General features: G+C 40.9%; 1 protein-coding gene and 1 non-coding gene across 2 annotated transcripts; both read left to right on the top strand.

The window, feature by feature from the left end:
- Positions 1-693: 693 nt before the first annotated feature.
- KPNA4 (karyopherin subunit alpha 4) lies at positions 694-19,984 on the top strand. The gene is made up of 17 exons (XM_031603710.2): positions 694-970; positions 5,253-5,297; positions 6,325-6,414; positions 6,503-6,532; positions 6,621-6,673; positions 6,942-7,037; positions 7,151-7,236; positions 8,931-9,017; positions 10,202-10,371; positions 10,459-10,503; positions 11,228-11,359; positions 11,605-11,733; positions 13,031-13,135; positions 14,157-14,228; positions 14,845-15,007; positions 16,098-16,192; positions 18,068-19,984. The coding sequence occupies exons 1-17, from the start codon at positions 902-904 to the stop codon at positions 18,164-18,166; spliced, it is 1,566 nt and encodes a 521-aa protein (XP_031459570.1). The 5' UTR covers positions 694-901; the 3' UTR covers positions 18,167-19,984.
- On the top strand, positions 12,073-12,386 carry LOC116235550 (small Cajal body-specific RNA 7). Its single transcript, XR_004168387.2, has one exon.
- Positions 19,985-20,012: the final 28 nt, after the last annotated feature.

Below are 20,012 nucleotides of genomic sequence, written 5' to 3'. Positions count from 1 at the left end.
TTCTGTGCCTCTCATCACCTGACGGCGAGCTACAGCAGCTGATCCTACCGCAGAAGAGCTGAGCTGCCAACGCTCCCCTTCCCGTGTGACGCACTGCCAGCTGTGAGCCCGGCCCGCAGCTCTGCACCACGCAGCGGCACAGACAACGCCGATCCCCTACCGGAGCTTACCCGCGCCTCCGCAGGGGCTCCACAACACCCGCCGCTCCCCGCCCCCCGCTCCCTCCTCTGCCCCCTCAGCTGCGCGTACCGCCGAGGCCCGGGGAAGCAGGGCTGATACCGCCTTCACTGAGACCGCAGCCCTCTCTGACACACACACACACCAGCCCCCAGGGCGGAGAATTGTATTATAGAAGCGTTTAATTGACTTTCGCCAAGTCTGGCGTTACAGCAACGACGGCGCTCCCCTCAGGCGGCCGAGCGACCGCCTCCCGCTCCTCCCCCATGCTCCGCCGCCCCGACCCGCCGCTCAAAATGGCGGCGGCCGAAGCTCCTGGAAAGGCGCTCTCTCTCCCCTCCCCCTCCCGCTCGCCGTCATCGCGCGCGTCACGGCGTCGCGCAGCTCCCTCCCTCTCCCTCCCCTCTCCCATTGGCCGTCGGGCGCGGGCTCCTCGACCAATCAGCGGGCGCGGCCGGGCGGCCCAGAGCGAGGCTGCCCCTCTTTCCCCTCCCCCCTCCCCCTCCTCTCTCGCGCCGTCCCTGGCTCCCGGCACGTTCGGCGCCCGGCAGCGGGGCAGCGCCGCCCCGAGCAGGCCGGCAGCGGCGCGGCGAGAGAACTCGGCCGCTGCTCAGAGCGGCCTCCTGCGTGCTCGAGCTCCGGGGCCACGGGTCCGGGAGGAGAAAAAGGAGGAGGAGGCGGCGGAGGAGCAGCAACCGCGCTCCCTCCCACCTTCCCCCCCGCCATGGCCGACAACGAGAAACTGGACAACCAACGGCTGAAGAACTTCAAGAACAAAGGCCGCGACCTGGAGGTACGCGAGGAACCGCCCGGCTATGGCGGCGGGAAAGAGACACAACAGCGCGTGTGGCGTCTTTCCTTAATCCGCCGACGAGGGGCCCGCTGTGGGGCTGCGGCCTGCGCCGCCCGCCCAGCGAGGGAGGGACGGGAGGAAAGGGGAAGGGAGAGGCCGCGCTGCGCGCTCGGGTGCGGCCGTTGGGCTGCGCGGTTGTGGGAGGAGGCGCTGAGGGGCAGCGCGGGGCGAACGCCCCGCGCGTCCGAGGGACCCCGCGCTGCCCCTCAGAGGGAGCGGGATGCGAGCTGTCTGTGGAAGCGCCGGGCGAAGCCGGCGGGTTGGTCGACCTTCTCCCCCCCGCGTGGTCGGGGGAACTGAAGGAGAGCAGGAATCTCGCTCCCCGGGAAGCTGGTTTAAAAATAGGTCCCGTTACGCTGACTTGCAGTTCTGTGAGGAAGCTCGGACGCTTTGTTGTTTTAAAAGTCGTGCCGAGATACTCGTTTTTATAAAGCGTTTCGTACGCAGCTTCTCCAGGGAAAAAAAAAAAAAAAAAAAAAAAAAGCCGGAATGGCAGCACGTGCAGCGTCATTGCCTTTTATTTTTTTATTTTTTATTACTTTTTCTATGTCTTTGGGCTGAGAGTTGCCATTATAACTCTGAAGTGGAAAGAGCTGAGATGCGTTTTTCTGGTGGGACCTCGTGGGGATGGTTTGCTTTAAAACCCTGCAGCTTTTTTATGGGTGATCGTGAGAGCAGACTTTACTGCTGCAGTCTGCAGGTGAATCAGAATTAGTATAGGAGGGAAATAATGGATAAAGGAGGGCCTAAGTTACTGTTCTGGGTTTTTACCAAATCCACATGTAAGCTTACATGCAGCTCCAAAGAGTTCATCCTTCCTTTTGTAGTTCAGTGCCTTTTTAGGGGGAAGTTTTTCACCCAGAGGGTGGTGATGCACTGGAACAGGTTGCCCAAAGAGGCTGTGGATACCCCATCCCTGCAGGCATTCAAGGCCAGGCTGGATGTGGCTCTGGGCAGCCTGGTCTGCTGGTTGGCGACCCTGCACGTAGCAGGGGGTTGAAACCAGGTGATCATCGTGGTCCTTTTCAACCCAGGTTGTTCCGTGATTCCTTCATACCTGTGAGACTCCTTTGTCATTGCTGTGAGGGCTGGACTGGCTGCTGTGGGTGTGGAGCAGCCTTCTCAGCCACTACTGTTGTAGGACTGCAAGTAGGTGCTCAAATGAAATGTTTCATGATGGCAGTGTACCCCCTAAACTGCAAACAAGAAAGCAGGAAGGCATGCTACTCCAGCTGTGTGTGTGGTAGGGTTGAGTTCTTGAGAAGCATGGATTGGAGAAAGAAGTGGAAGAGGGCTGAGGGTGTGTTAGTTCTGGGTGTGTGTGCCTGCTGGGCTGATGGCTCTGAGCTGTCCCTGAGTGTGGGACATAGAACACTTCTGTATTGGTTGTTGCTGAGGAAAACATGAACATATTGGCATCCTGCAGCTCACACAAGATTGTTCTGATAAGCTGAAGGGCTCAGTTGTGATTAATGGTCAGAAAATAGCCTTTATGATAAAAATGTTAGGGGCTAAATATACTGAAAAAAGGGGTAGCAGCGGTAGCTTGATGAAAATAGATTTGATGACTTGATTTCTGATGTAGAGCAGGATCCAGTGAGTGAAAGAGCCAGATGAATTCGTACTGAAGTGATGCAATGGAGCAGTTGCCAAGGAAGGAGCATTCAGAAGTTGGTTTCTAGAAACTTGTAAATTGAGCTTGCTTGCTAATGGTTGTGTTAGTGCAAGGTGAGACTGCTTCAGAGCAGTTCAACAATCACATCAGATCTCCAGAGCCAAAGGTGACGCTGGAGAATGCAGCTATATGATGCCATCTGCCAAGGAAAGCAGTGCACCCTGATTTCTTGTCTTTGAGATGTTTTCTGACAAACAACACAAGTTCATCTGAGCATTGCTGTTACTGAGTTTTTCAGAGCAGTCTATTTAATTCCCAGCAGTGATGATAGTACTGTGAAACTTATTGACTTCATCTCATCCTTCTTGTGTGTTTTCCTTTCCTGGAAGGCAGAGCAGTGACAGGGTGAACCAACAGCAGCTTCTTCATCAACCCAGCACTGCTTGCATAGGAAGTGACTCGAGGGAGCCCTGCTTTGATCAACTGCTCTTCAGTGGTGGTTTGTCTTTTGTGCAGAGGCTTCTGTGAGTCCCTGGCTTTCGGGTGCTCTTCGGAACCAGAGAGAAAATGAAGCCATGGGGCTGGCAGTGTTCTGTTGGTTTTGTTTGTTTGTTTGTTTTTGGGTGGTTTTATTTTCTGGAGGGAGAATCCTTTTCCTTTTCCGGCAGTGTTGACGGGTTCACAGGGTTTTGAAGCCTGATCATTATATGTGATTTTTATTTTTTCCAGGTAAAGAAATTTTGTACAAGTTGTGCCCAAGACTTTTTTGCTTGGAGTATCTGTTTTAATTCCACTCTTTTCTCCCTGTTTCTGTTACATGTGTGCATATGTGCTTTTCCTGAATGAGGATGTGCTACCATCCAAGTCATAAGTCATAGAGCTGTTAGTTGTGACGATGTGGCTTTTTAAAAACCCTTGTAGTTTCATTTCCCAGCAGTGCAGGTTTCCACTCCTTGAAACGATGAAGTTGATCTTGTTCTTGGTTAGCAACAGTTTTTCCCTGTAGGACAAGAGAGAAAACTCAAAAAGGAGAGGTTTGGGTTGGATGTTAAGCAGAAGTTCTTCACCCAAAGACATCGAGGCCTGGAGCTTCTGGGGCTGCTATCCCATGGCCACCTGTGCAGAGCCCATCATAGGGAAATGGAGCTTATCTGTATCCAGGGAGTCCTAACTGCTGGCCTTGTGTTGCTGATGTGACTTTTTGTAGGTGTAAAGTTGAAGAGGCCATGCATGTAAGCAGCACTGAGCTCCTCTATTAACTGTGGTTTTGACTGGCCTGTTCAACTAACATCCTTTAAAATCTGCACATCTCCTGACTGCTGGCTTTGGTGCTTTTAGTGTGGGACACTTTGTACTTGGTAGTGACTCTTACCTGGCAGGTGTATGTGCTGCAGCTGCATTAGGTATGCTCCTTTGCTTTGCCTTTTATTTAATGGGAAGCTGTTGGCCTGCAGGTGTTCCCCACTGCTGTCCTCTGCCTGTTGTTCTCCTGACAAAATGCATTTTTGGCCCTCCAGCAACGAAAAGTTCTGCTTGCAAAGCAGTGCAAGAGGCCATACTTTCTTTTCCACTCACATCCCATCTTGCCCTCTTTTCCTTTTAACTCCTTCCTTCGAGAAGGTGCAGTGCCTTGCCCAGAGCTGGAAGCTTGATTGTGATGTAATGTCCATTCCTTTCAATACAAATACTTATTCCCAAAAGTTGAGTTTTTAATCCTTCCAAGCTGTTCCTTATTGCTGGTCAGAAGCTCCCCTGGCTGCTTTTTCCCCCACATTCAGTGTTAAAGCAGTCCCTCCTGCTCTGGAATTCCAGACTTTCTCTGGAAATGTTTCATTCACAGTAAAAATGCAGTTTTGTTCTAACTCATTCAGATTTTGAAGCGTAGGATAAAATATCTGTAGACTATTTTCTTTTTGTTAATACCTTTCACAAGTGAATGAATTTCTGTATATTTACAGTTTTCCTGACTACTCTAAATGGGACATGATAAGGAGAATATGTTTGTTCTTACTTTATGAAGGGTTTTATGTGGGTTTTGTTGAATGTTATTTTTTTTCAGTTATAGTTTGGCTTTGCACATTATAGTTCAATTTTCCTTATTAGGTCTCTTAATTTTGAACTTATTCATAAATGTGTTACCCAAGGCAGGGAAATAACTGTTATGGTTGAGGCTTTATGGCTTTCATGTTCCCTTTACCTAAGCCTGGAGGGAGGTCAGTGCTGAGTACAGAAGTGGCAACTACTGGCTCAGGGTTTTGGCGTTCTGGTGATGTGGGTATTCTTTCAGTGGGGGGAAAAAACAACAAGCAATCTTGAATTGAGAAAGAGTTATAAATATCAGGCAATCCCAGTCTACTTTCTCTTAGCTTGCCTTGGTACTGTTATGTTTTACGAACAGCATCATCTGATATTGCCCTTCAAGGTGCTTGTTTGTTCCTCACTTCAGTTACTTCATCTCCTGTTGGATTTCTGCTTCAATAATGAAGATGAAATCTGGTGTGTACAAGTACTATTCGAAGTGCATGAAGTTGAAAATAGTTGGGCAAAAACTTTAATCACTTAAACCAGGTCCAGATCATAATGTACTTCTGTTTTGATTCTTTTCAGACTATGAGAAGACAAAGGAATGAAGTTGTCGTAGAGTTAAGAAAGGTGAGATAAACTAGTATTATTTTTTTACTGAATGGAATTTGGTGATGCTGGTTACTTTTAAATAAATAAAATGCTTGTGTGTGACTCTACAGTCCACAGGGAACACCATCCTTTAACTGTTAATCTTTACTAATTCTGTGGAGGTATCTTGGTTTAGAAGAAAGCTCTGGTTACCATTCCCAGTACTACAAGTCATGCATTTATAAATACAATTTTATTTGTAGTCTTAGGAGAAGAATAATTCTTGTTCCTGCAGCAATTTTTAAGGCTTACCATTTTTTGTAAGGTCAAAAGGGGATGGTTTTAAACTGAGAGGGGAGGTTTAGGTTGGATATTAGGAGGAAGTTTTCCACACAGAGGGTGGTGAGGCACTGGGACAGGTTGCCCAAGGAGGCTGTGGATGCCCCATCCCTGCAGGCATTCAAGGCCAGGCTGGATGTGGCTCTGGGCAGCCTGGTCTGCTGGTTGGTGACCCTGCACATAGCAGGGGGTTGGGACTGGATGAGCATCGTGGTCCTTTTCAACCCAGGCTGTTCTATGATTTTTCCTTTCAAAGTCTGTAGACAGAAAGCTGTTTTCTTTCCCAGAGCAGCGGGTTAACACACAAGTGAAACAGTGCAAGGATGTGTGTGAAGATACAACTGTTGAGAATTTTTGGAAATAAGTTTACTTTTGTCTCTAATTATAGCTTGAATTACTTCAGAAAATCTAACTTCAGGGAATGGCCTGGTCTTGTTACGATTACTAACAGATAAGTTGCAGTGTCAGCATTGATATATGTACGTACGAAAGAAGTGCAGAAAGAATCTAGAAGTGCAGTTACTGCTAGAGCTAAAACTAGATGGTGTTTTTACTAATAAAAAGTGATTTCCAAAGTGTGCTTCCCTCTGCAGCAGTTACTAACTTCTTGAGTGTTGGAATTTTTAATAGTCTCAGTGAAGACATGCTTAAGATGCTGGCTTAAAAAAGCATTTCTTAATACTCCACACATCCCCTAAGTCTAATTTCTTATTAACGTATTTTTAAGAACAAAAGAGATGAACATCTTCTAAAGAGAAGAAATGTTCCCCATGAGGATATCTGTGAAGATTCTGATATAGATGGTGACTTCAGAGTGGTAAGAATTAACTCTAAACCATATCTTTTTTTTTTTTTTCCTTCAGAGATGGCTAATTTCTAACTGCTTTTGTATCTATTTTTCCTAGCAAAACACTTCTTTGGAAGCAATAGTACAGGTAAAAAAAAAAAAAAAATATTTGTTGTTCTCACATTATCTATATTGTGTTGACAAATGTGAAAAGTCTGAATTTTCTCTTATTTTAGAATGCTTCAAGTGACAACCAGGGTATACAGTTAAGTGCTGTGCAAGCTGCAAGGTAAGAAGACACTTCTCTCACATGTACTGTTTTCATTGTTTCATTCAACCATGCAGTTGAATTCAGACACTGTGTATTCTAGCTTGACTAAGGAGGGTATGCACTTACTGATTTAAAGAAGCAAATCCTTAATGACTGACCTGATGTAGTGTTAGCAATAATTGCACTTTGAGCAGGATGTTGGACTAAATGACCTTCAGTGACCCTTTCTAGTCCTCACTTCTCATTCTGATTGTTGAGTTTTGTATTTTTTTATTTTCTTAAACAGAAAACTGCTTTCCAGTGATCGCAATCCACCAATTGATGATCTAATAAAATCAGGAATATTACCTATTTTAGTGCACTGTCTTGAAAGAGATGACAAGTAAGTATTTCTACAAATCCAAGTATTGTTGGGGGAATTCCTAGAGTTTAGCTAATGTGCCTATACATTCTGATTGAAAACTCATTGTTACAATATTTTTTTTATTTCTCTAGTCCTTCTTTACAGTTTGAAGCTGCGTGGGCTTTGACAAACATTGCATCTGGAACTTCTGAACAAACACAGGCCGTAGTTCAATCTAGTAAGTCCAGTACTATTTGATGGTTGATAAAGCATGCACCATAGCTTCCACAAAAACAAGATTTAAATGATAGTGTAAAGAGCATCGCATCCACACTCCTGTTTCTCTGTATCTCAAGCATGTTCACCACTCCACGTGTGATAGGGTTGGTCCTTTCATGCGATAGCCAGGTTGAAATTGAGTTGTCAATCACAGGCCCGTCGCTGAAGGACCTGTCCATGAAGTCTCCTGCCAGAAGTTCTACTTCTTCTCTGGCAAGCAGCATCAGTTGAAGTGCACATCTGCTTTTGTTCTTCATTTTCTCAGATTTTTAAATTCAGTTGGGTTTCCTGATGGTGAGTAATCTCTTCTGGGAACTCACACTATTCTAGCAGAGTTGATATCTGCTGGTTTTCAGTTCTCAAACATAATTAAAAAAAAAAAAAAGTCTCCCATGGGGGGATTTCCCATCTAATTGCGAACAGAGAAGAAAAGTGTGAACCAGGTCTAGAGAATGCTTCTCATGAAACTTTTCCTAAACTGAGTTGAAGAAAAAACACTAGTCTTTGTGATTTGAGGAGCCTGAAGTTTGGGAAGGAATTTGTCTTGTACTTGGAATCTGAGTTAAGAGCAGTCTATCTTCTGTACTTGAAATGTGGCTTAAGTTCTTTTTTTATAAAGAAAAAGCTAAGTAGAATGTCTGCAGAGCTTCCTGAGATCCTGAAGGAATTTAATATACTGACTTTGCCTAAAATCCAAGGAAGAAATCTGCACAAATTACAACACGTGAGATGCTATTATCTTTAATGGGTAGAAACAGTGTCGTATTGCAGTGGGTGCTGCTGATACCATTAAGTATACAATGTTTCTAAAAATGAAAAGACAGAATTATGCTTGATCGTGTTTTCCCCAACATTACAATCATATATTGACTTTTTTAGTGCTACTAGGAATTTTATTTGATGTATTAAGTATGCAGCTTCTCAAATGTGCAGTGTGGTTTAAACAATGAAATGTCAATGTTTTGTATTTTCTGTAACTGACTGTTTCACTTCAGTGATTGAAATAGATTGTTTCTTTTTCATTTTTAGTGCTAAACAGTTACAGGCTTCTTGCAGCCTGTATGTTATTTGTTTTATATTTTAAAAGTATACCTATTTCTTATTTCTTAGCACCATCTTAGCTGTTAAATGGCTGGATGGATTTCTGGTTAGCAACTGGTGCATACTTCACTACTAGTAGTGATGTGGTGGGAGGACAATGTGTAAGATTGCAGCAGATCAAATCAATGTCCATCCCTCTTACTACGTTGCTGGTCAATAATCTATTGATTTAAGTTGGCTAACTTGAATGGGTGAGGTTGGCTGTACAGTTACTACTTCTGCAATTGGTTCTGTTAAAAAAAAAAGTTAGCGCTGGATTTCTGTGTATAATGAGAGTAATTCAGCTTGGAATTCTGACAAGCTTTGGTAATTTTTGAGACTTAAAGCAAATTAAATGTCAGGTTATTTTGAGAGTTGCAAGCTCAATAAGAACAAGTAATAAAGGAAGAATTGTTACACAGTTTTACTTCAGTATCATCTGGGAAGCTGGTTGAGCTTTGACCAATACTCAACCACGAGAAGAAAGTCTCGTGAAACTTTGAGTTAAGTAATTTTGTCTTTTCAGATATGCTTTCCTTAACGATTGCATGATGTTTTCTTTGTGTTTTTCAGATGCTGTACCACTTTTTCTGAGACTGCTGCATTCACCTCACCAAAATGTTTGTGAACAAGCTGTGTGGGCTTTAGGCAATATCATAGGTTTGTGTTACTCCTGCCGCTAAAAATTGCTGAGTTCCTTTTGAAAATGAATGAATAAACTAGGTAGCATTTTGTGTCAGAATGTTGAGATGTTCAGCTGTAATATAGTAAACAGCCTTTCTTGGCAGTCGCTCTGTTCTTAACTCTTTCCTGTTTTTTTTCTGTCATGCATCCAGGGTGTACACCCCAAAGCATATGCATACATACTTTCTTTGCAGATGCAGGAAAAGGGGAATTATTGTCGAACAGGCATGTAGATTGTTAAAATGAAAACTGTTTTGCATTGGGTTTTGAAATACGGCCTGAGCTCACATGTGATATTGAATAGTAAATAAGTTGTGGTCATTCAATCTTTAATTTGATTTTTTGTATGCAGGCTTTAGCCAGTGCTTGTAGATGGTATACAATCCAGATTACAGTTGTAGTGCTTGAAGTTATGATTTCTGCCATACTGAGGTTTCTTCCATCTGACATTTTAGAAATGCCAGGTCTTAAGAAGCAAGCCAGTGAAAATCTTGATTTTGTAACTGCCTGAAATATACTGTATGCTTGTATGTCCCTGAACTTCTAAGAGTGGGTTTAGGGAAGCAAAATCCATCCTATTGTAAGAGTGGAGCAGTTCCGAGATGCCGCATGTGTACGTGTCTGTGGGACCAGATGACATGCATCTTGGGGTTCTGGAGGGAATGGCTGGTGTGGTTGCCAAGCCACTCTTAGCACATTTGAAAAAGCATGGCTGTAAGGCAAGGTCCCTGGTAACTGGAAAGTGAGAAATCTCACTCTCCTGTTCAAGGAAGAGAGAAAGGAAGACCTGGGAAACTGCAGGCTGTTGAGCCTTGTGTCTGTGCCTTAAACTTTGTACGCATTTTTAATTGTTTGAATTTTAAATGTACGGAAGTTAGACTGACTCCCTCATAAGCATAGATGCTGAAGATTGACTGGATCCAATGTGATTTATTGAGTAGCCATTATGAATCAAATTTAGCTGTTCTTTTGTTGGATGTATGCAGAACCAGTGGTACAGATTTGTCTTCCAAACAACAGGACGCATGTAAACTGGTCTTGACCACTCATACAGAATCTTCAAGATTACCATTAGGAATTTGGTGTGTGTTGTGGTGTTATCTTTCTGTGAATTGAATGGGATGACCTTTGTTTTCATTCTCTCTTGATATTTTTAACAGGTGATGGACCCCAGTGTAGAGATTATGTTATTAGCCTTGGAGTAGTGAAACCACTGCTGTCCTTCATCAGCCCATCTATTCCCATAACTTTCTTAAGAAACGTTACTTGGGTCATGGTCAACTTGTGCCGTCACAAAGATCCTCCTCCGCCAATGGAAACCATTCAGGAGGTGACTGAATTGCTCTCTGTAATTAAAGCAAAGCTGAGTATCTGAATGCCTTAAAAATCACGGTGAAATGATTCTTTTTCTCTTTAGATCCTTCCAGCCCTCTGTGTTTTAATTCACCACACAGATGTAAATGTAAGTAATATCGCTTTGAAATAGTTATGTGTTCTGGTATAGCTTTTTAGCTGAAGCTTCCCATACTTAAGTAGCTCTTTTTAAAATGAATAAATCTATCATGCTGTGGTAAGCTTATTATCATATTTGATTTTAAGCAGCAGTTATGATTTTTGCCTTGTATTTCTCTCTCTATAAGTCTTTACTTGAATGTACTTGAAGAGAATTAGCTTTTCTCCATTCAGAAAGTTCATCCTGATACAAAATTAGATTTGACTTGATTTTCTGTAAGCATTTGATAACACATAAATGTAGGGGTTTTTGACTACCTCTTAAGCTTGAAACCATAACAAAAATCTGTGTAAATGAGAAGAAAATGTGAGCATGTTAGCAGGTACTACATTACTGTTACATCAGAGGCTAAATACAAACACAGGTTGTTTCGGTAGTAAAATAAGTGACTAACTTCCCTAAAATTTTATGTCAGCTTTTTGCCTAAACAGAAATTGGAGTTAAGAATTGTTCTTTAGTGAAGTTGCAGCTGAGTTGGTGAAGTTAATGACAACAGTGCTTTACCAAAATATTTAAATATACTTAAACTATTTCAGACTTCCACAGACTGGAAAGCATTAAGTCTGTCAAACAAAGTAGGTTATGGACCTACTTCGTTTGTGTTACATCAATTCTTTGTTTTTAATGATGATACCTCTGTGGTAACTACAAATGAATGTTTTTTTTATATTAGATATTGGTAGATACAGTCTGGGCACTCTCATATCTAACGGATGCTGGCAATGAACAGATCCAGATGGTGATAGACTCCGGAATAGTCCCTCATTTGGTTCCTCTTCTCAGTCATCAAGAAGTGAAAGTGCAAGTGAGTTCAGTTAACTTTTTTTAAGTGTTGCTCAAAATGCAGTGCTAGAGAAAGTAGCTAATTTCTTTTTACTGTCAATGATGAACTTTATAGAGCACTTTCTCCTATATGAGACATCATTTACATAACATACTTTGCCTCTCTAACTCTTTGAAGCTGTAGCATATGCTCAGTTAGAAAAATATTTGCTCTTTTTGGTTAAAGGAAATGTTTTGTTTGCAAGAACTGAAAGTGTTTTGTTTCAGACTGCTGCGCTGAGAGCGGTAGGAAACATTGTCACTGGTACAGATGAACAGACACAGGTAGTTCTGAATTGTGAAGCCCTTTCACATTTTCCAGCACTTCTGACACATCCCAAAGAAAAAATTAATAAGGTATGTAATTGCAGAGTTTGTGTTTGATTGATACCGCCCTTATATTTGGCTTAGTTGTTTTGGAATCCACGTAATGTAGTGTGGTAGAGATTTGAGTAATGACTCAAAATGCCAGCTTTACAGCAAAATGGATGACTTTTTTTTTTCCCTTTTGAATTTAACAACCATAGAAAAATCTCTTAAGGAACTACAAACTTGTCCCTGACCAAGAATGGTTGTTTTCTGATTCTTCTAAACAAATTCCTATGAAATTAATGCTTTATCTTATAATTTTGGTGATTGACATAAATGTTAGGGTTATTGATATGTGAAATGTCACTTTAATTAAACTGACTCTCTTGGAAGTGATGAAATAGAGATAATTGGATGTCTCTTTGAATGGATTGTGTGTGAGGAACAGAGTCAAATGGGGTGGGAGGATGGGGGGGGGGGGGAGGTGTGCATGCATGCTTGTATAGAGAAGGCTTTAAATGGGGGCACTGATAATGAAGTGCTGATTCCGGAGTGCATCTGAGGCATGTTGTTAAATTCTGGGGTCCTACTTTCCAACATTGCCAATGATTAAAGCCCAAGACAAGCTCACCAAGACAAGCCTAGGCATCTTAAATCTCTAACAGGTTCATTAATGAAAATGATCCTGTGATCTGATCCAAGAGACTCAGTTGAATGTTTAAGTACAGAAATTAGGAAATTAAATCTCATCTAGAAAGAAAGCTTTGTCCAGAAAATCATGCTAATTAAGTTGAGCTGTTGTAGCAGGTCCACAGGAGGGCCATGAAGATGATCAGAGGGCTGGAGCATCTCCCCTGTGGGGACACACTGAGAGAGCTGGGGCTCTGTAGCCTGGAGAAGAGAAGGCTCTGGGGGAGCCTTATAGTGGCCTTCTATTGCCTGAAAGTGGCCTACAGGAAAGGTGGGGAGGGACTTTTTGTAAAGGCAGATAGCGACAGGATGAGGGGAAATGGTTTTAAACTGGAAGAGCGAAGATGTAGACTAGATATTAGGAAGAAATTCTTTGCTGTGAGTGTGGTGAGACACTGGAACAGGTTGCCTGCTGAGGTTGTGAATGCCTGCTTCCTGGAAGCATTCAAGGCCAGCATGGATGGGGCTGTGAGTAACCTGGCTTACAGGGAAGTGTCCCTGCCTATAGCAGGAGGGTTGGATTTAGATGGTGTTAAAGGTGCCTTCCAACCCAAACTGTTCAATGATTATGATTCTGTGAATGTAAAATCTTGCTGATGGAAATAAAATACAGAATACCGTTTGAATTAATTTCTCAAAACCTTTTATTTTCCAGGAAGCAGTGTGGTTTCTATCTAACATCACTGCAGGAAATCAGCAGCAAGTTCAGGCAGTAATAGATGCAAACCTTGTTCCAATGATAATACATCTTCTAGATAAGGTGAGATAAGAAGGATTTAACAGTTCATTTCATTAAGTGGGGAAAATGACAATGAGTTTCTTGCTTCATGTTTTACATCATGAAACTGTAAACTTGGGGATGGAGAAGAGGGGGGTGATGAACCTTAACTTTGGGCACTTTTAATATGTTGCCAGATGTGTTACTGTTCTGGATAGTATTTTGTGAAGAACTGCACAAAAATGCATATTGAATGTACTGGGAAAAGAAGCAAATCCCCCCCCCCCCCTCTTCTCAGTTCCTTTTAGTCTTGTTAATTTTTTTCCTCTTTGTGAAGAGTGGGGGCAGAAATTCTTGCCCATACATAAAATTAATACATGTGAATGGAGAACTGTGAAGTAGTTCCCAATGCTTTGCCAAAGGTTAAAGTAATGGAATAGGTATGTCCCATCTTTTTTTTTAACAATTAAAACTGTATCAACAAAAAATAAATGGATGTATAAAGTAGTTGTAGAATGTATGTTCTGAGTTTTACTTCAGAAATGACAACATTCTATATGCAGATGTGCTGCTTTATGGCAATAGAAACCAGAAACAGCAACCTTGGTTGTAGTCAAGATGAAGATGGAATGAGCTTGGGGTTAAGACTGAGGAAATACTGTTTTCCCTGAAGGAACAAATATCTGTTTAGGAATAGTTCTAACCGGCTGTGAGAATCATGATCTCAGTGAGGTCTCTGTGAAAAGAGTTAGGGGCTAACCTTTCCGTTTTTTAAACTTAGTAAGAAAACTTGTTCACTGACTTCAGAGGCAGCCAGTTATGGTGTGTGCCACGTATAGTGCACATAGTATGTTTATCAAAACAGACACTCACCACTTATTTCTTGCTGTAACATGACAGCTATTGATAAGGAATGTGAGAGACGAGTGCTTCAATGCAGCAAGTTTCTAGTGAAAGATATGATGTTACCATGCAGAATAAAGAGTAGCAAATTAAAGCTTTGACAGAATATAATAATTCCAGTTCTTATCTGATGTAATTTCTATTTGCTGTTGTATTTTAGGGCGACTTTGGTACTCAGAAAGAAGCTGCTTGGGCAATAAGCAATTTAACAATCAGTGGAAGAAAAGACCAAGTGAGTCAAACCTGATGACCAGACATAAATCCTGTGGCAGGATTCTGAATGTCTAGATTACTCTTTGCTTAAGTCATTTTTTTCCTTTTCCACAAGAGATTTAGGAGTGAACTTAGGTTCTGGTTTTGGAATGGCCGTATCAGTGGGGAGTTGGGTGGAGGCCCCTCTGTTAGGATAGCCTCATAGCTATGAGTAACTGCTTGCACACTCTGATAAGGATCTTGATCATTCAGCATTAGTATCTTTTTACCATTTTCTGCATAAAAATGTTAACTATGTTACAATACTTTCTTGTTAACTCGGAATATAAAATTATCATTATTCAAACTTGAAGTTCAGTCTTTTTTCTATTGCTGAGAAATTTACAGTATCTACTATTTGTTTAAGCAGTAGTCCTTTCAAAACATATTTTAAAGATAATTCATATGTTTACTCTTCTATGCTATAAATAAAAAAAAAAAAAAACAATGAAATGCCTCTTCTACAGACTGCTTTTATCCTGATGGGTAACTTTGAGTGTTCTGACTTCCTTACATTTGGCTGTGTTTGTGCTTGTGGTGCTTTGTCTCTGTCGCACTGTTGAGATCACTACCTTTTTCTTTTTTTTTATCCTTAGGTGGCATACTTAATTCAACAAAACGTAATTCCTCCCTTTTGCAATTTGCTAACAGTAAAAGATGCGCAAGTTGTGCAAGTGGTTCTGGATGGACTAAGTAATATATTAAAAATGGCTGAAGATGAAGCAGAAACCATAGCCAATCTTATTGAAGAGTGTGGAGGTATGAAGTCGTGTTCTTTTTATACTGTTTTAAAAACATTGTTTGTTGAGCCTCCTGCCATGTGTATGTGCTGTGGGCTCTGTGTTGGCACAGATGTTTTAAGCAGATCCTTTTTTTTTAAGAAACAACATCTTTTTCTGCCTGTTTAAGTTCATGGTCAAATAAAACATGGAGGAATTGGTGTATGGCAGTCAAGTTCATTAGGTGTCAGTTATTCTAGTTATGCAGTGTACGTGATGAATTATCTGTAAATGTATGGATAACTTGCTTACCTTAATCATACATGTGTCTGGGTGTTGTTTTTCTTTTTAAGGGAGGAATAAAATAATGAGGCACACAAATTGCAGAAATACAGCTTTATTTTCTTAATGGCTTTCAGACTTTCTGTATGCTGGTTGCTGTTTAAGTTGACTAAAAATCTTCCAGGATGAAAGAACAGTGATACTAAGTTTGAGCACAATTAAAAACTGAGATATCATGAACATGAAGTGAATCTGAAAATACAAAATCTTGAAAGAGGGAGAAGGCTTAATTCAGTGAGAGTGGCAAGAGGGAGAAGAGGGGTTTGTGCCTAAAGCTCTGCTGGTCAGAATATTAAAAACATAGATGCATGCTTCACTCGCGTCTGCCAAAAAACTGTATACAGGAGCTGGTTGGTATATAATCAAGCTGCAGATCAGTAAGCAATGGCACCAAGAGCATATGATTTGGAATGTCATGGGTTGTGGCTACTGTGAATTGAGGATACAAACCACTTCTTAGTGCCCCCATCTCCTCTGCCCTTATTTCCAAAGATTGGCCTAACCACTCCAAGTGGAAAGAGAAGGGATCACCATAACTGTTGGAACTGGCCTTCTATATGACCTTTTCTGGTCTTGTAGTGTGTATTCCAAAACCTCTAGTACATTTTGTCCTGTCTCTAAAGCTTCTATGCTTGAGCGTGTCAAGTGGGTTTAACAGCTACTTATTGAGTTTTACTTTTATATCTGGGTTTGTTTTTAATGATTTTGTATGATGAGACTTTAAATAGAGTGAGGGAGGTTGTTTTACTTCAACTTAATATTTTAATTTGACTGCATCTTTTGTGTAGGCCTGGAGAAAATCGAACAGCTACAAAATCATGAAAATGAAGACATCTACAAGCTGGCTTATGAGATCATTGATCAGTTCTTCTCTTCAGATGATGTAAGTGTGTTATAGTTCTGACATCTGCTTTTGTAATCACTTGTTTTCTTTCATAAATGTGATTCAGGAGGGAGACAGCAGCTCCAAAGCCTGGCATTTGTTGGGTTGTTTTCCACCAGAATTTTTTAGTCTACTAATTGACTGATATGCATTTAGGGTACTGTTGCACATTTGTAAGCCAAATTTGCAGAATTATTTCAGGACATACATACTTCAGGGCTTGTAGGATTTTAACTTGATGTCACAGCCTTTCTGAATAGTTGATTATAGGCAATAATTAGAGTTTTCTAGCTCTTGAAATTCTTGATCTGTTTAAAGCAATAGGCATTGTCCTGATCTGTATTCCCGAGTGGTGCAATTGCACAGATTGCAGAAATAATCATTGCACATGAGCTGTTCTGGCCTTAAGCTGGTTTTGTGTATTATGTGAAAGGTTGGTTCACTTGCATTGATCTTGTGCCTTATAATTATGGGTTCTGAAAAAATTGCCTGTGTGTAGTCTAAGAGAAGCATGGAGTTGTCCACTGGCACCTAAAATGTCATAGCACAAACTAGTTGCTTAAAAAGTTTGGATGTGCTCTTCAACAATGTGATAAACATAGGGATATTGTGCTTGATTTTGCTTACGTGTCACCTTCAGTGAGATAAGGAGCATAGAGGAAACTATTTAAATGGGTATTGAAGTCTGAAGGCTTGGCTGACTCATCACCATTCAGGATATGTCATGTTCTGCAACCATGCTACTGGAGAGCACTGCTCAGTGGGTTGCTTGTTTATCTTAACACCTTTCTGCACTGTTAAGGTTCTGCATGTTTTGTTTATTATTGTCACCAACCTTTTGGTTTCACAGTCTGTTGTTAGATTTCCAAAACTTTCTAGTAAACTTCAGATTCAGTGAAGAATGAGCCCTTATATGAACCTGCTGCATATCTTCTGTTGTTCATGATGAAGTGCCTAAAGGTCTGATACCTAATTTAGGCCTTATCTGTAGGGAATGAAATACTGGGCTTCAAGTAGTTCTTCTAGCTGTCAGCTTCTAAGTTTGCTATTTCACATCTGCTAACCTACTTGCTGACTTGAGTGCTAAGATCAAGATTCTGCTTAATAAGAAAAATGTGTTGAATATTCCAGTAGTATCAGAGGCAGATACACGTGCATCAAATGAAAGTAAAAACATGCTGATCAGGAATGTCACTTTCAGTTTAAACATGCAGTGTAAATCAAACAAAGATATTAAATTTCTGTGCACTTTAAATTATAAAAGATGCTCACTACGCATGAAGGAGATGCAATGTCAGTCTGCATCATGAAGTGAAGATTTTCTACTTGATTAGACAGATCTGGCAAGCATATTATTGCAGAAATGGTTAAACTAGGGCATGCAACCATTATCTACATCTAAGGTTCCTTTTTTTATGCTAGTCTGTTTTTTAATGTAAACAGTAGGTCCTTCTTAGGAGCTCAGATTCTGTGTATATAGCAAGACTATACATTGCCAATTTAGCAACCTGTATACTACCTACTTAAGCTGAAACTACTATTTCAACTTGCTCTTTCAGTATTATTGGTCTGTTTCTAGGACCAGTGACACTTGATAAGCTGACAAATAAGTATGATATGTGACCAACAGAATACTTCCCAGTATTCTGCAGGGTGGAAACATATTAAAATGAGAGTGCCAGGTGCCATGTAGTGTATCTGCTAAATCTGAAGCATTTCAGGTTAAATTATTTCATCATAATAGCACTCCCTGGTTGGGGGAGAAAGTTGAAAGAAAAGTTGATGCAATTAAGGGGATAGGTGGAGAGACAGAGTTTGTCACTTTAGTGATTCTGTCTTTCTGTTCCTTCTTATTATATTCTTGTTCTTTTGCAGATTGATGAAGATCCTAGCCTTGTACCAGAAGCAATACAAGGCGGAACATTTGGTTTCAATTCATCTGCCAATGTACCAGCAGAAGGGTTCCAGTTTTAGAGTGGTATTTTGGAAGTTAGGTACAATGCAGCACTGAATAAAAAAAAAAAAAGGTTTGATCCATCAATCTTGGCTCATGGGATCCGCTGCTGCATTAAATCGGGAAAGAAAATGTGAAGATTTCATTTGGAATCACAGAAAAGCCCAAATGAAGTCAAGATGGCGAGTGGGTGCGAGTGAGAATGAGTGGCAAAATGTAATGAAAAACTTCACACTGAATGCTTATTTAGATTGTTCAAAGAAAAAGGGCTACAGGTCAAAGATCTTCAGTGCCTGAGAAGGAACAATGACTTACTAGAGCAATTGGGGGGAAATGCAGTACTACCATCATCAAGCCTTGTAAGCATAAGAGAATAGGATGCCCATATAAGTCCAAGGAGAATGAGCCCAGGCCTTGCTATGAAGCACCGTGTGAATGGACAACATTGAATGAATGTCTGGACTCGATGCTGTGGAGCCAGACTTGTTTCAAATACGGGGCTCTTCAGTCATGAAGCAGACTCCTAGTCCTGGAGTGGCGTGTGTACGAGAGTATGGTTGTGATGCTGTATGTGAACGCATGCAAGCTTGATTCGCCTTCAGGGGGCTGATAATAAAACCTAGTAAATCATCAAAATGAGTTCATAAGTGTTAACTTACACTGGACACAAAACCAAGACCGGTTTAGCAGCAGACTCTGGTTTACTCCTGCAGCCTGTGTTTCTTTTTTCTTTTTTTTTCCCCTCTTATTTTTCTTTCAGTTACTTTTAAGTTCTTTCCTGTATGGCTTATTAGTTGTTTGTAAAGTCAGAGTTTCAGGAAGGCTTCCCTGTGCATTTGCACCAGATGAATGTTTGATGTTATGAAAAGCTTTCCATATCATCAAAACTAATTTGTAGATTTTTGCATGAAAAAGATCATACATTTCCCTTCAAATAGACTGTGTTGCAGTACACAAGTTACCATAATAGTAGAAAGCAGTAAAATGTGGTAATAAAATCTCATCCTTTTCATTTTCAAAGATAACATGAAGACCTTTGCATGTGGTAATCTACAGCATAGTTCATTTTTAGATTTTGTTGAGTCCTGTAACCAAATGTTTCCGTTGTGGTAGAATACCGTGCTGTGTTTCAATGTTACTTGTTTTCAAACTTTGTTTTCTATGAAAATGATATGGAAACTTCTAAAAATGGAATTTGGTGCATATGTACTGCCGAATAAAGACCGAAAAAGAGGTGTGAATAGATGTACAAATCAAGTCATGGTTTGAACACCTTTAATATGCCTAATCCAATTGTTTTAGACTCTTTTTATCTTAGATGTAGGCAGCCATGAACAATCTATTTTGAGCCACTTTAGAGAGAACTTTGTATTTTTAAAACTTGCACAAAAGCGATGCAAGTGTTTTTATAATTGGAGTAATGCCTCAGTTTTGAGGTTCTGCACACTAAATTAAAGGTGATGTTACAAATTTGTACAAAATGAACTCTTTATAAGGTGGCTCATTGTAGGAAATGCTGTGCCTTCCCCTTTGAGCACAAGTGTTGCATGAACAACAGTTTGCTATAATAAAACATACCAGATTAGCCACCATTAGCATCTATATCTACCTTGTGTTTTAAAATCAACTGGTAATTCTGAAACACTGTAGAATGGATAAAGATTATTTTGTGATCATAACTCTTTGTTGGACTAGAGTATTTTTGCAGCATTCCTTGTCATCAGAAACATGGTTAAAGTTTAAAACTAGAAGCAGCGGAAACTAGCTTGTGAAATTTATCCAAGTAGAGTGCAGGCTAGGCTGTCTTGGGGAAATAAACATTAAATCTTGCAACAGTATTGTACTGAGCGTGTCTTTTTGTGTGTG

This window comes from Phasianus colchicus, chromosome 10 (assembly GCF_987193195.1).
Source record: "Phasianus colchicus chromosome 10, bPhaCol1.hap1.1, whole genome shotgun sequence".
NCBI classification, from domain to species: Eukaryota; Metazoa; Chordata; class Aves; order Galliformes; family Phasianidae; genus Phasianus; species Phasianus colchicus.
The sequence above is the reverse complement of the archived record's forward strand: the minus strand, read 5'-3'. Positions and strand labels throughout refer to the sequence as shown.

Excerpts from the sequence above, each read along its gene's own strand:
- KPNA4 (XM_031603710.2), top strand. The coding sequence starts at position 902 with ATGGCCGACAACGAGAAACTGGACAACCAACGGCTGAAGAACTTCAAG. Across the intron at positions 6,415-6,502 it reads TAGATGGTGACTTCAGAGTG|CAAAACACTTCTTTGGAAGC; the intron begins GTAAGAATTAAC and ends TATTTTTCCTAG. Across the intron at positions 16,193-18,067 it reads AGTTCTTCTCTTCAGATGAT|ATTGATGAAGATCCTAGCCT; the intron begins GTAAGTGTGTTA and ends GTTCTTTTGCAG.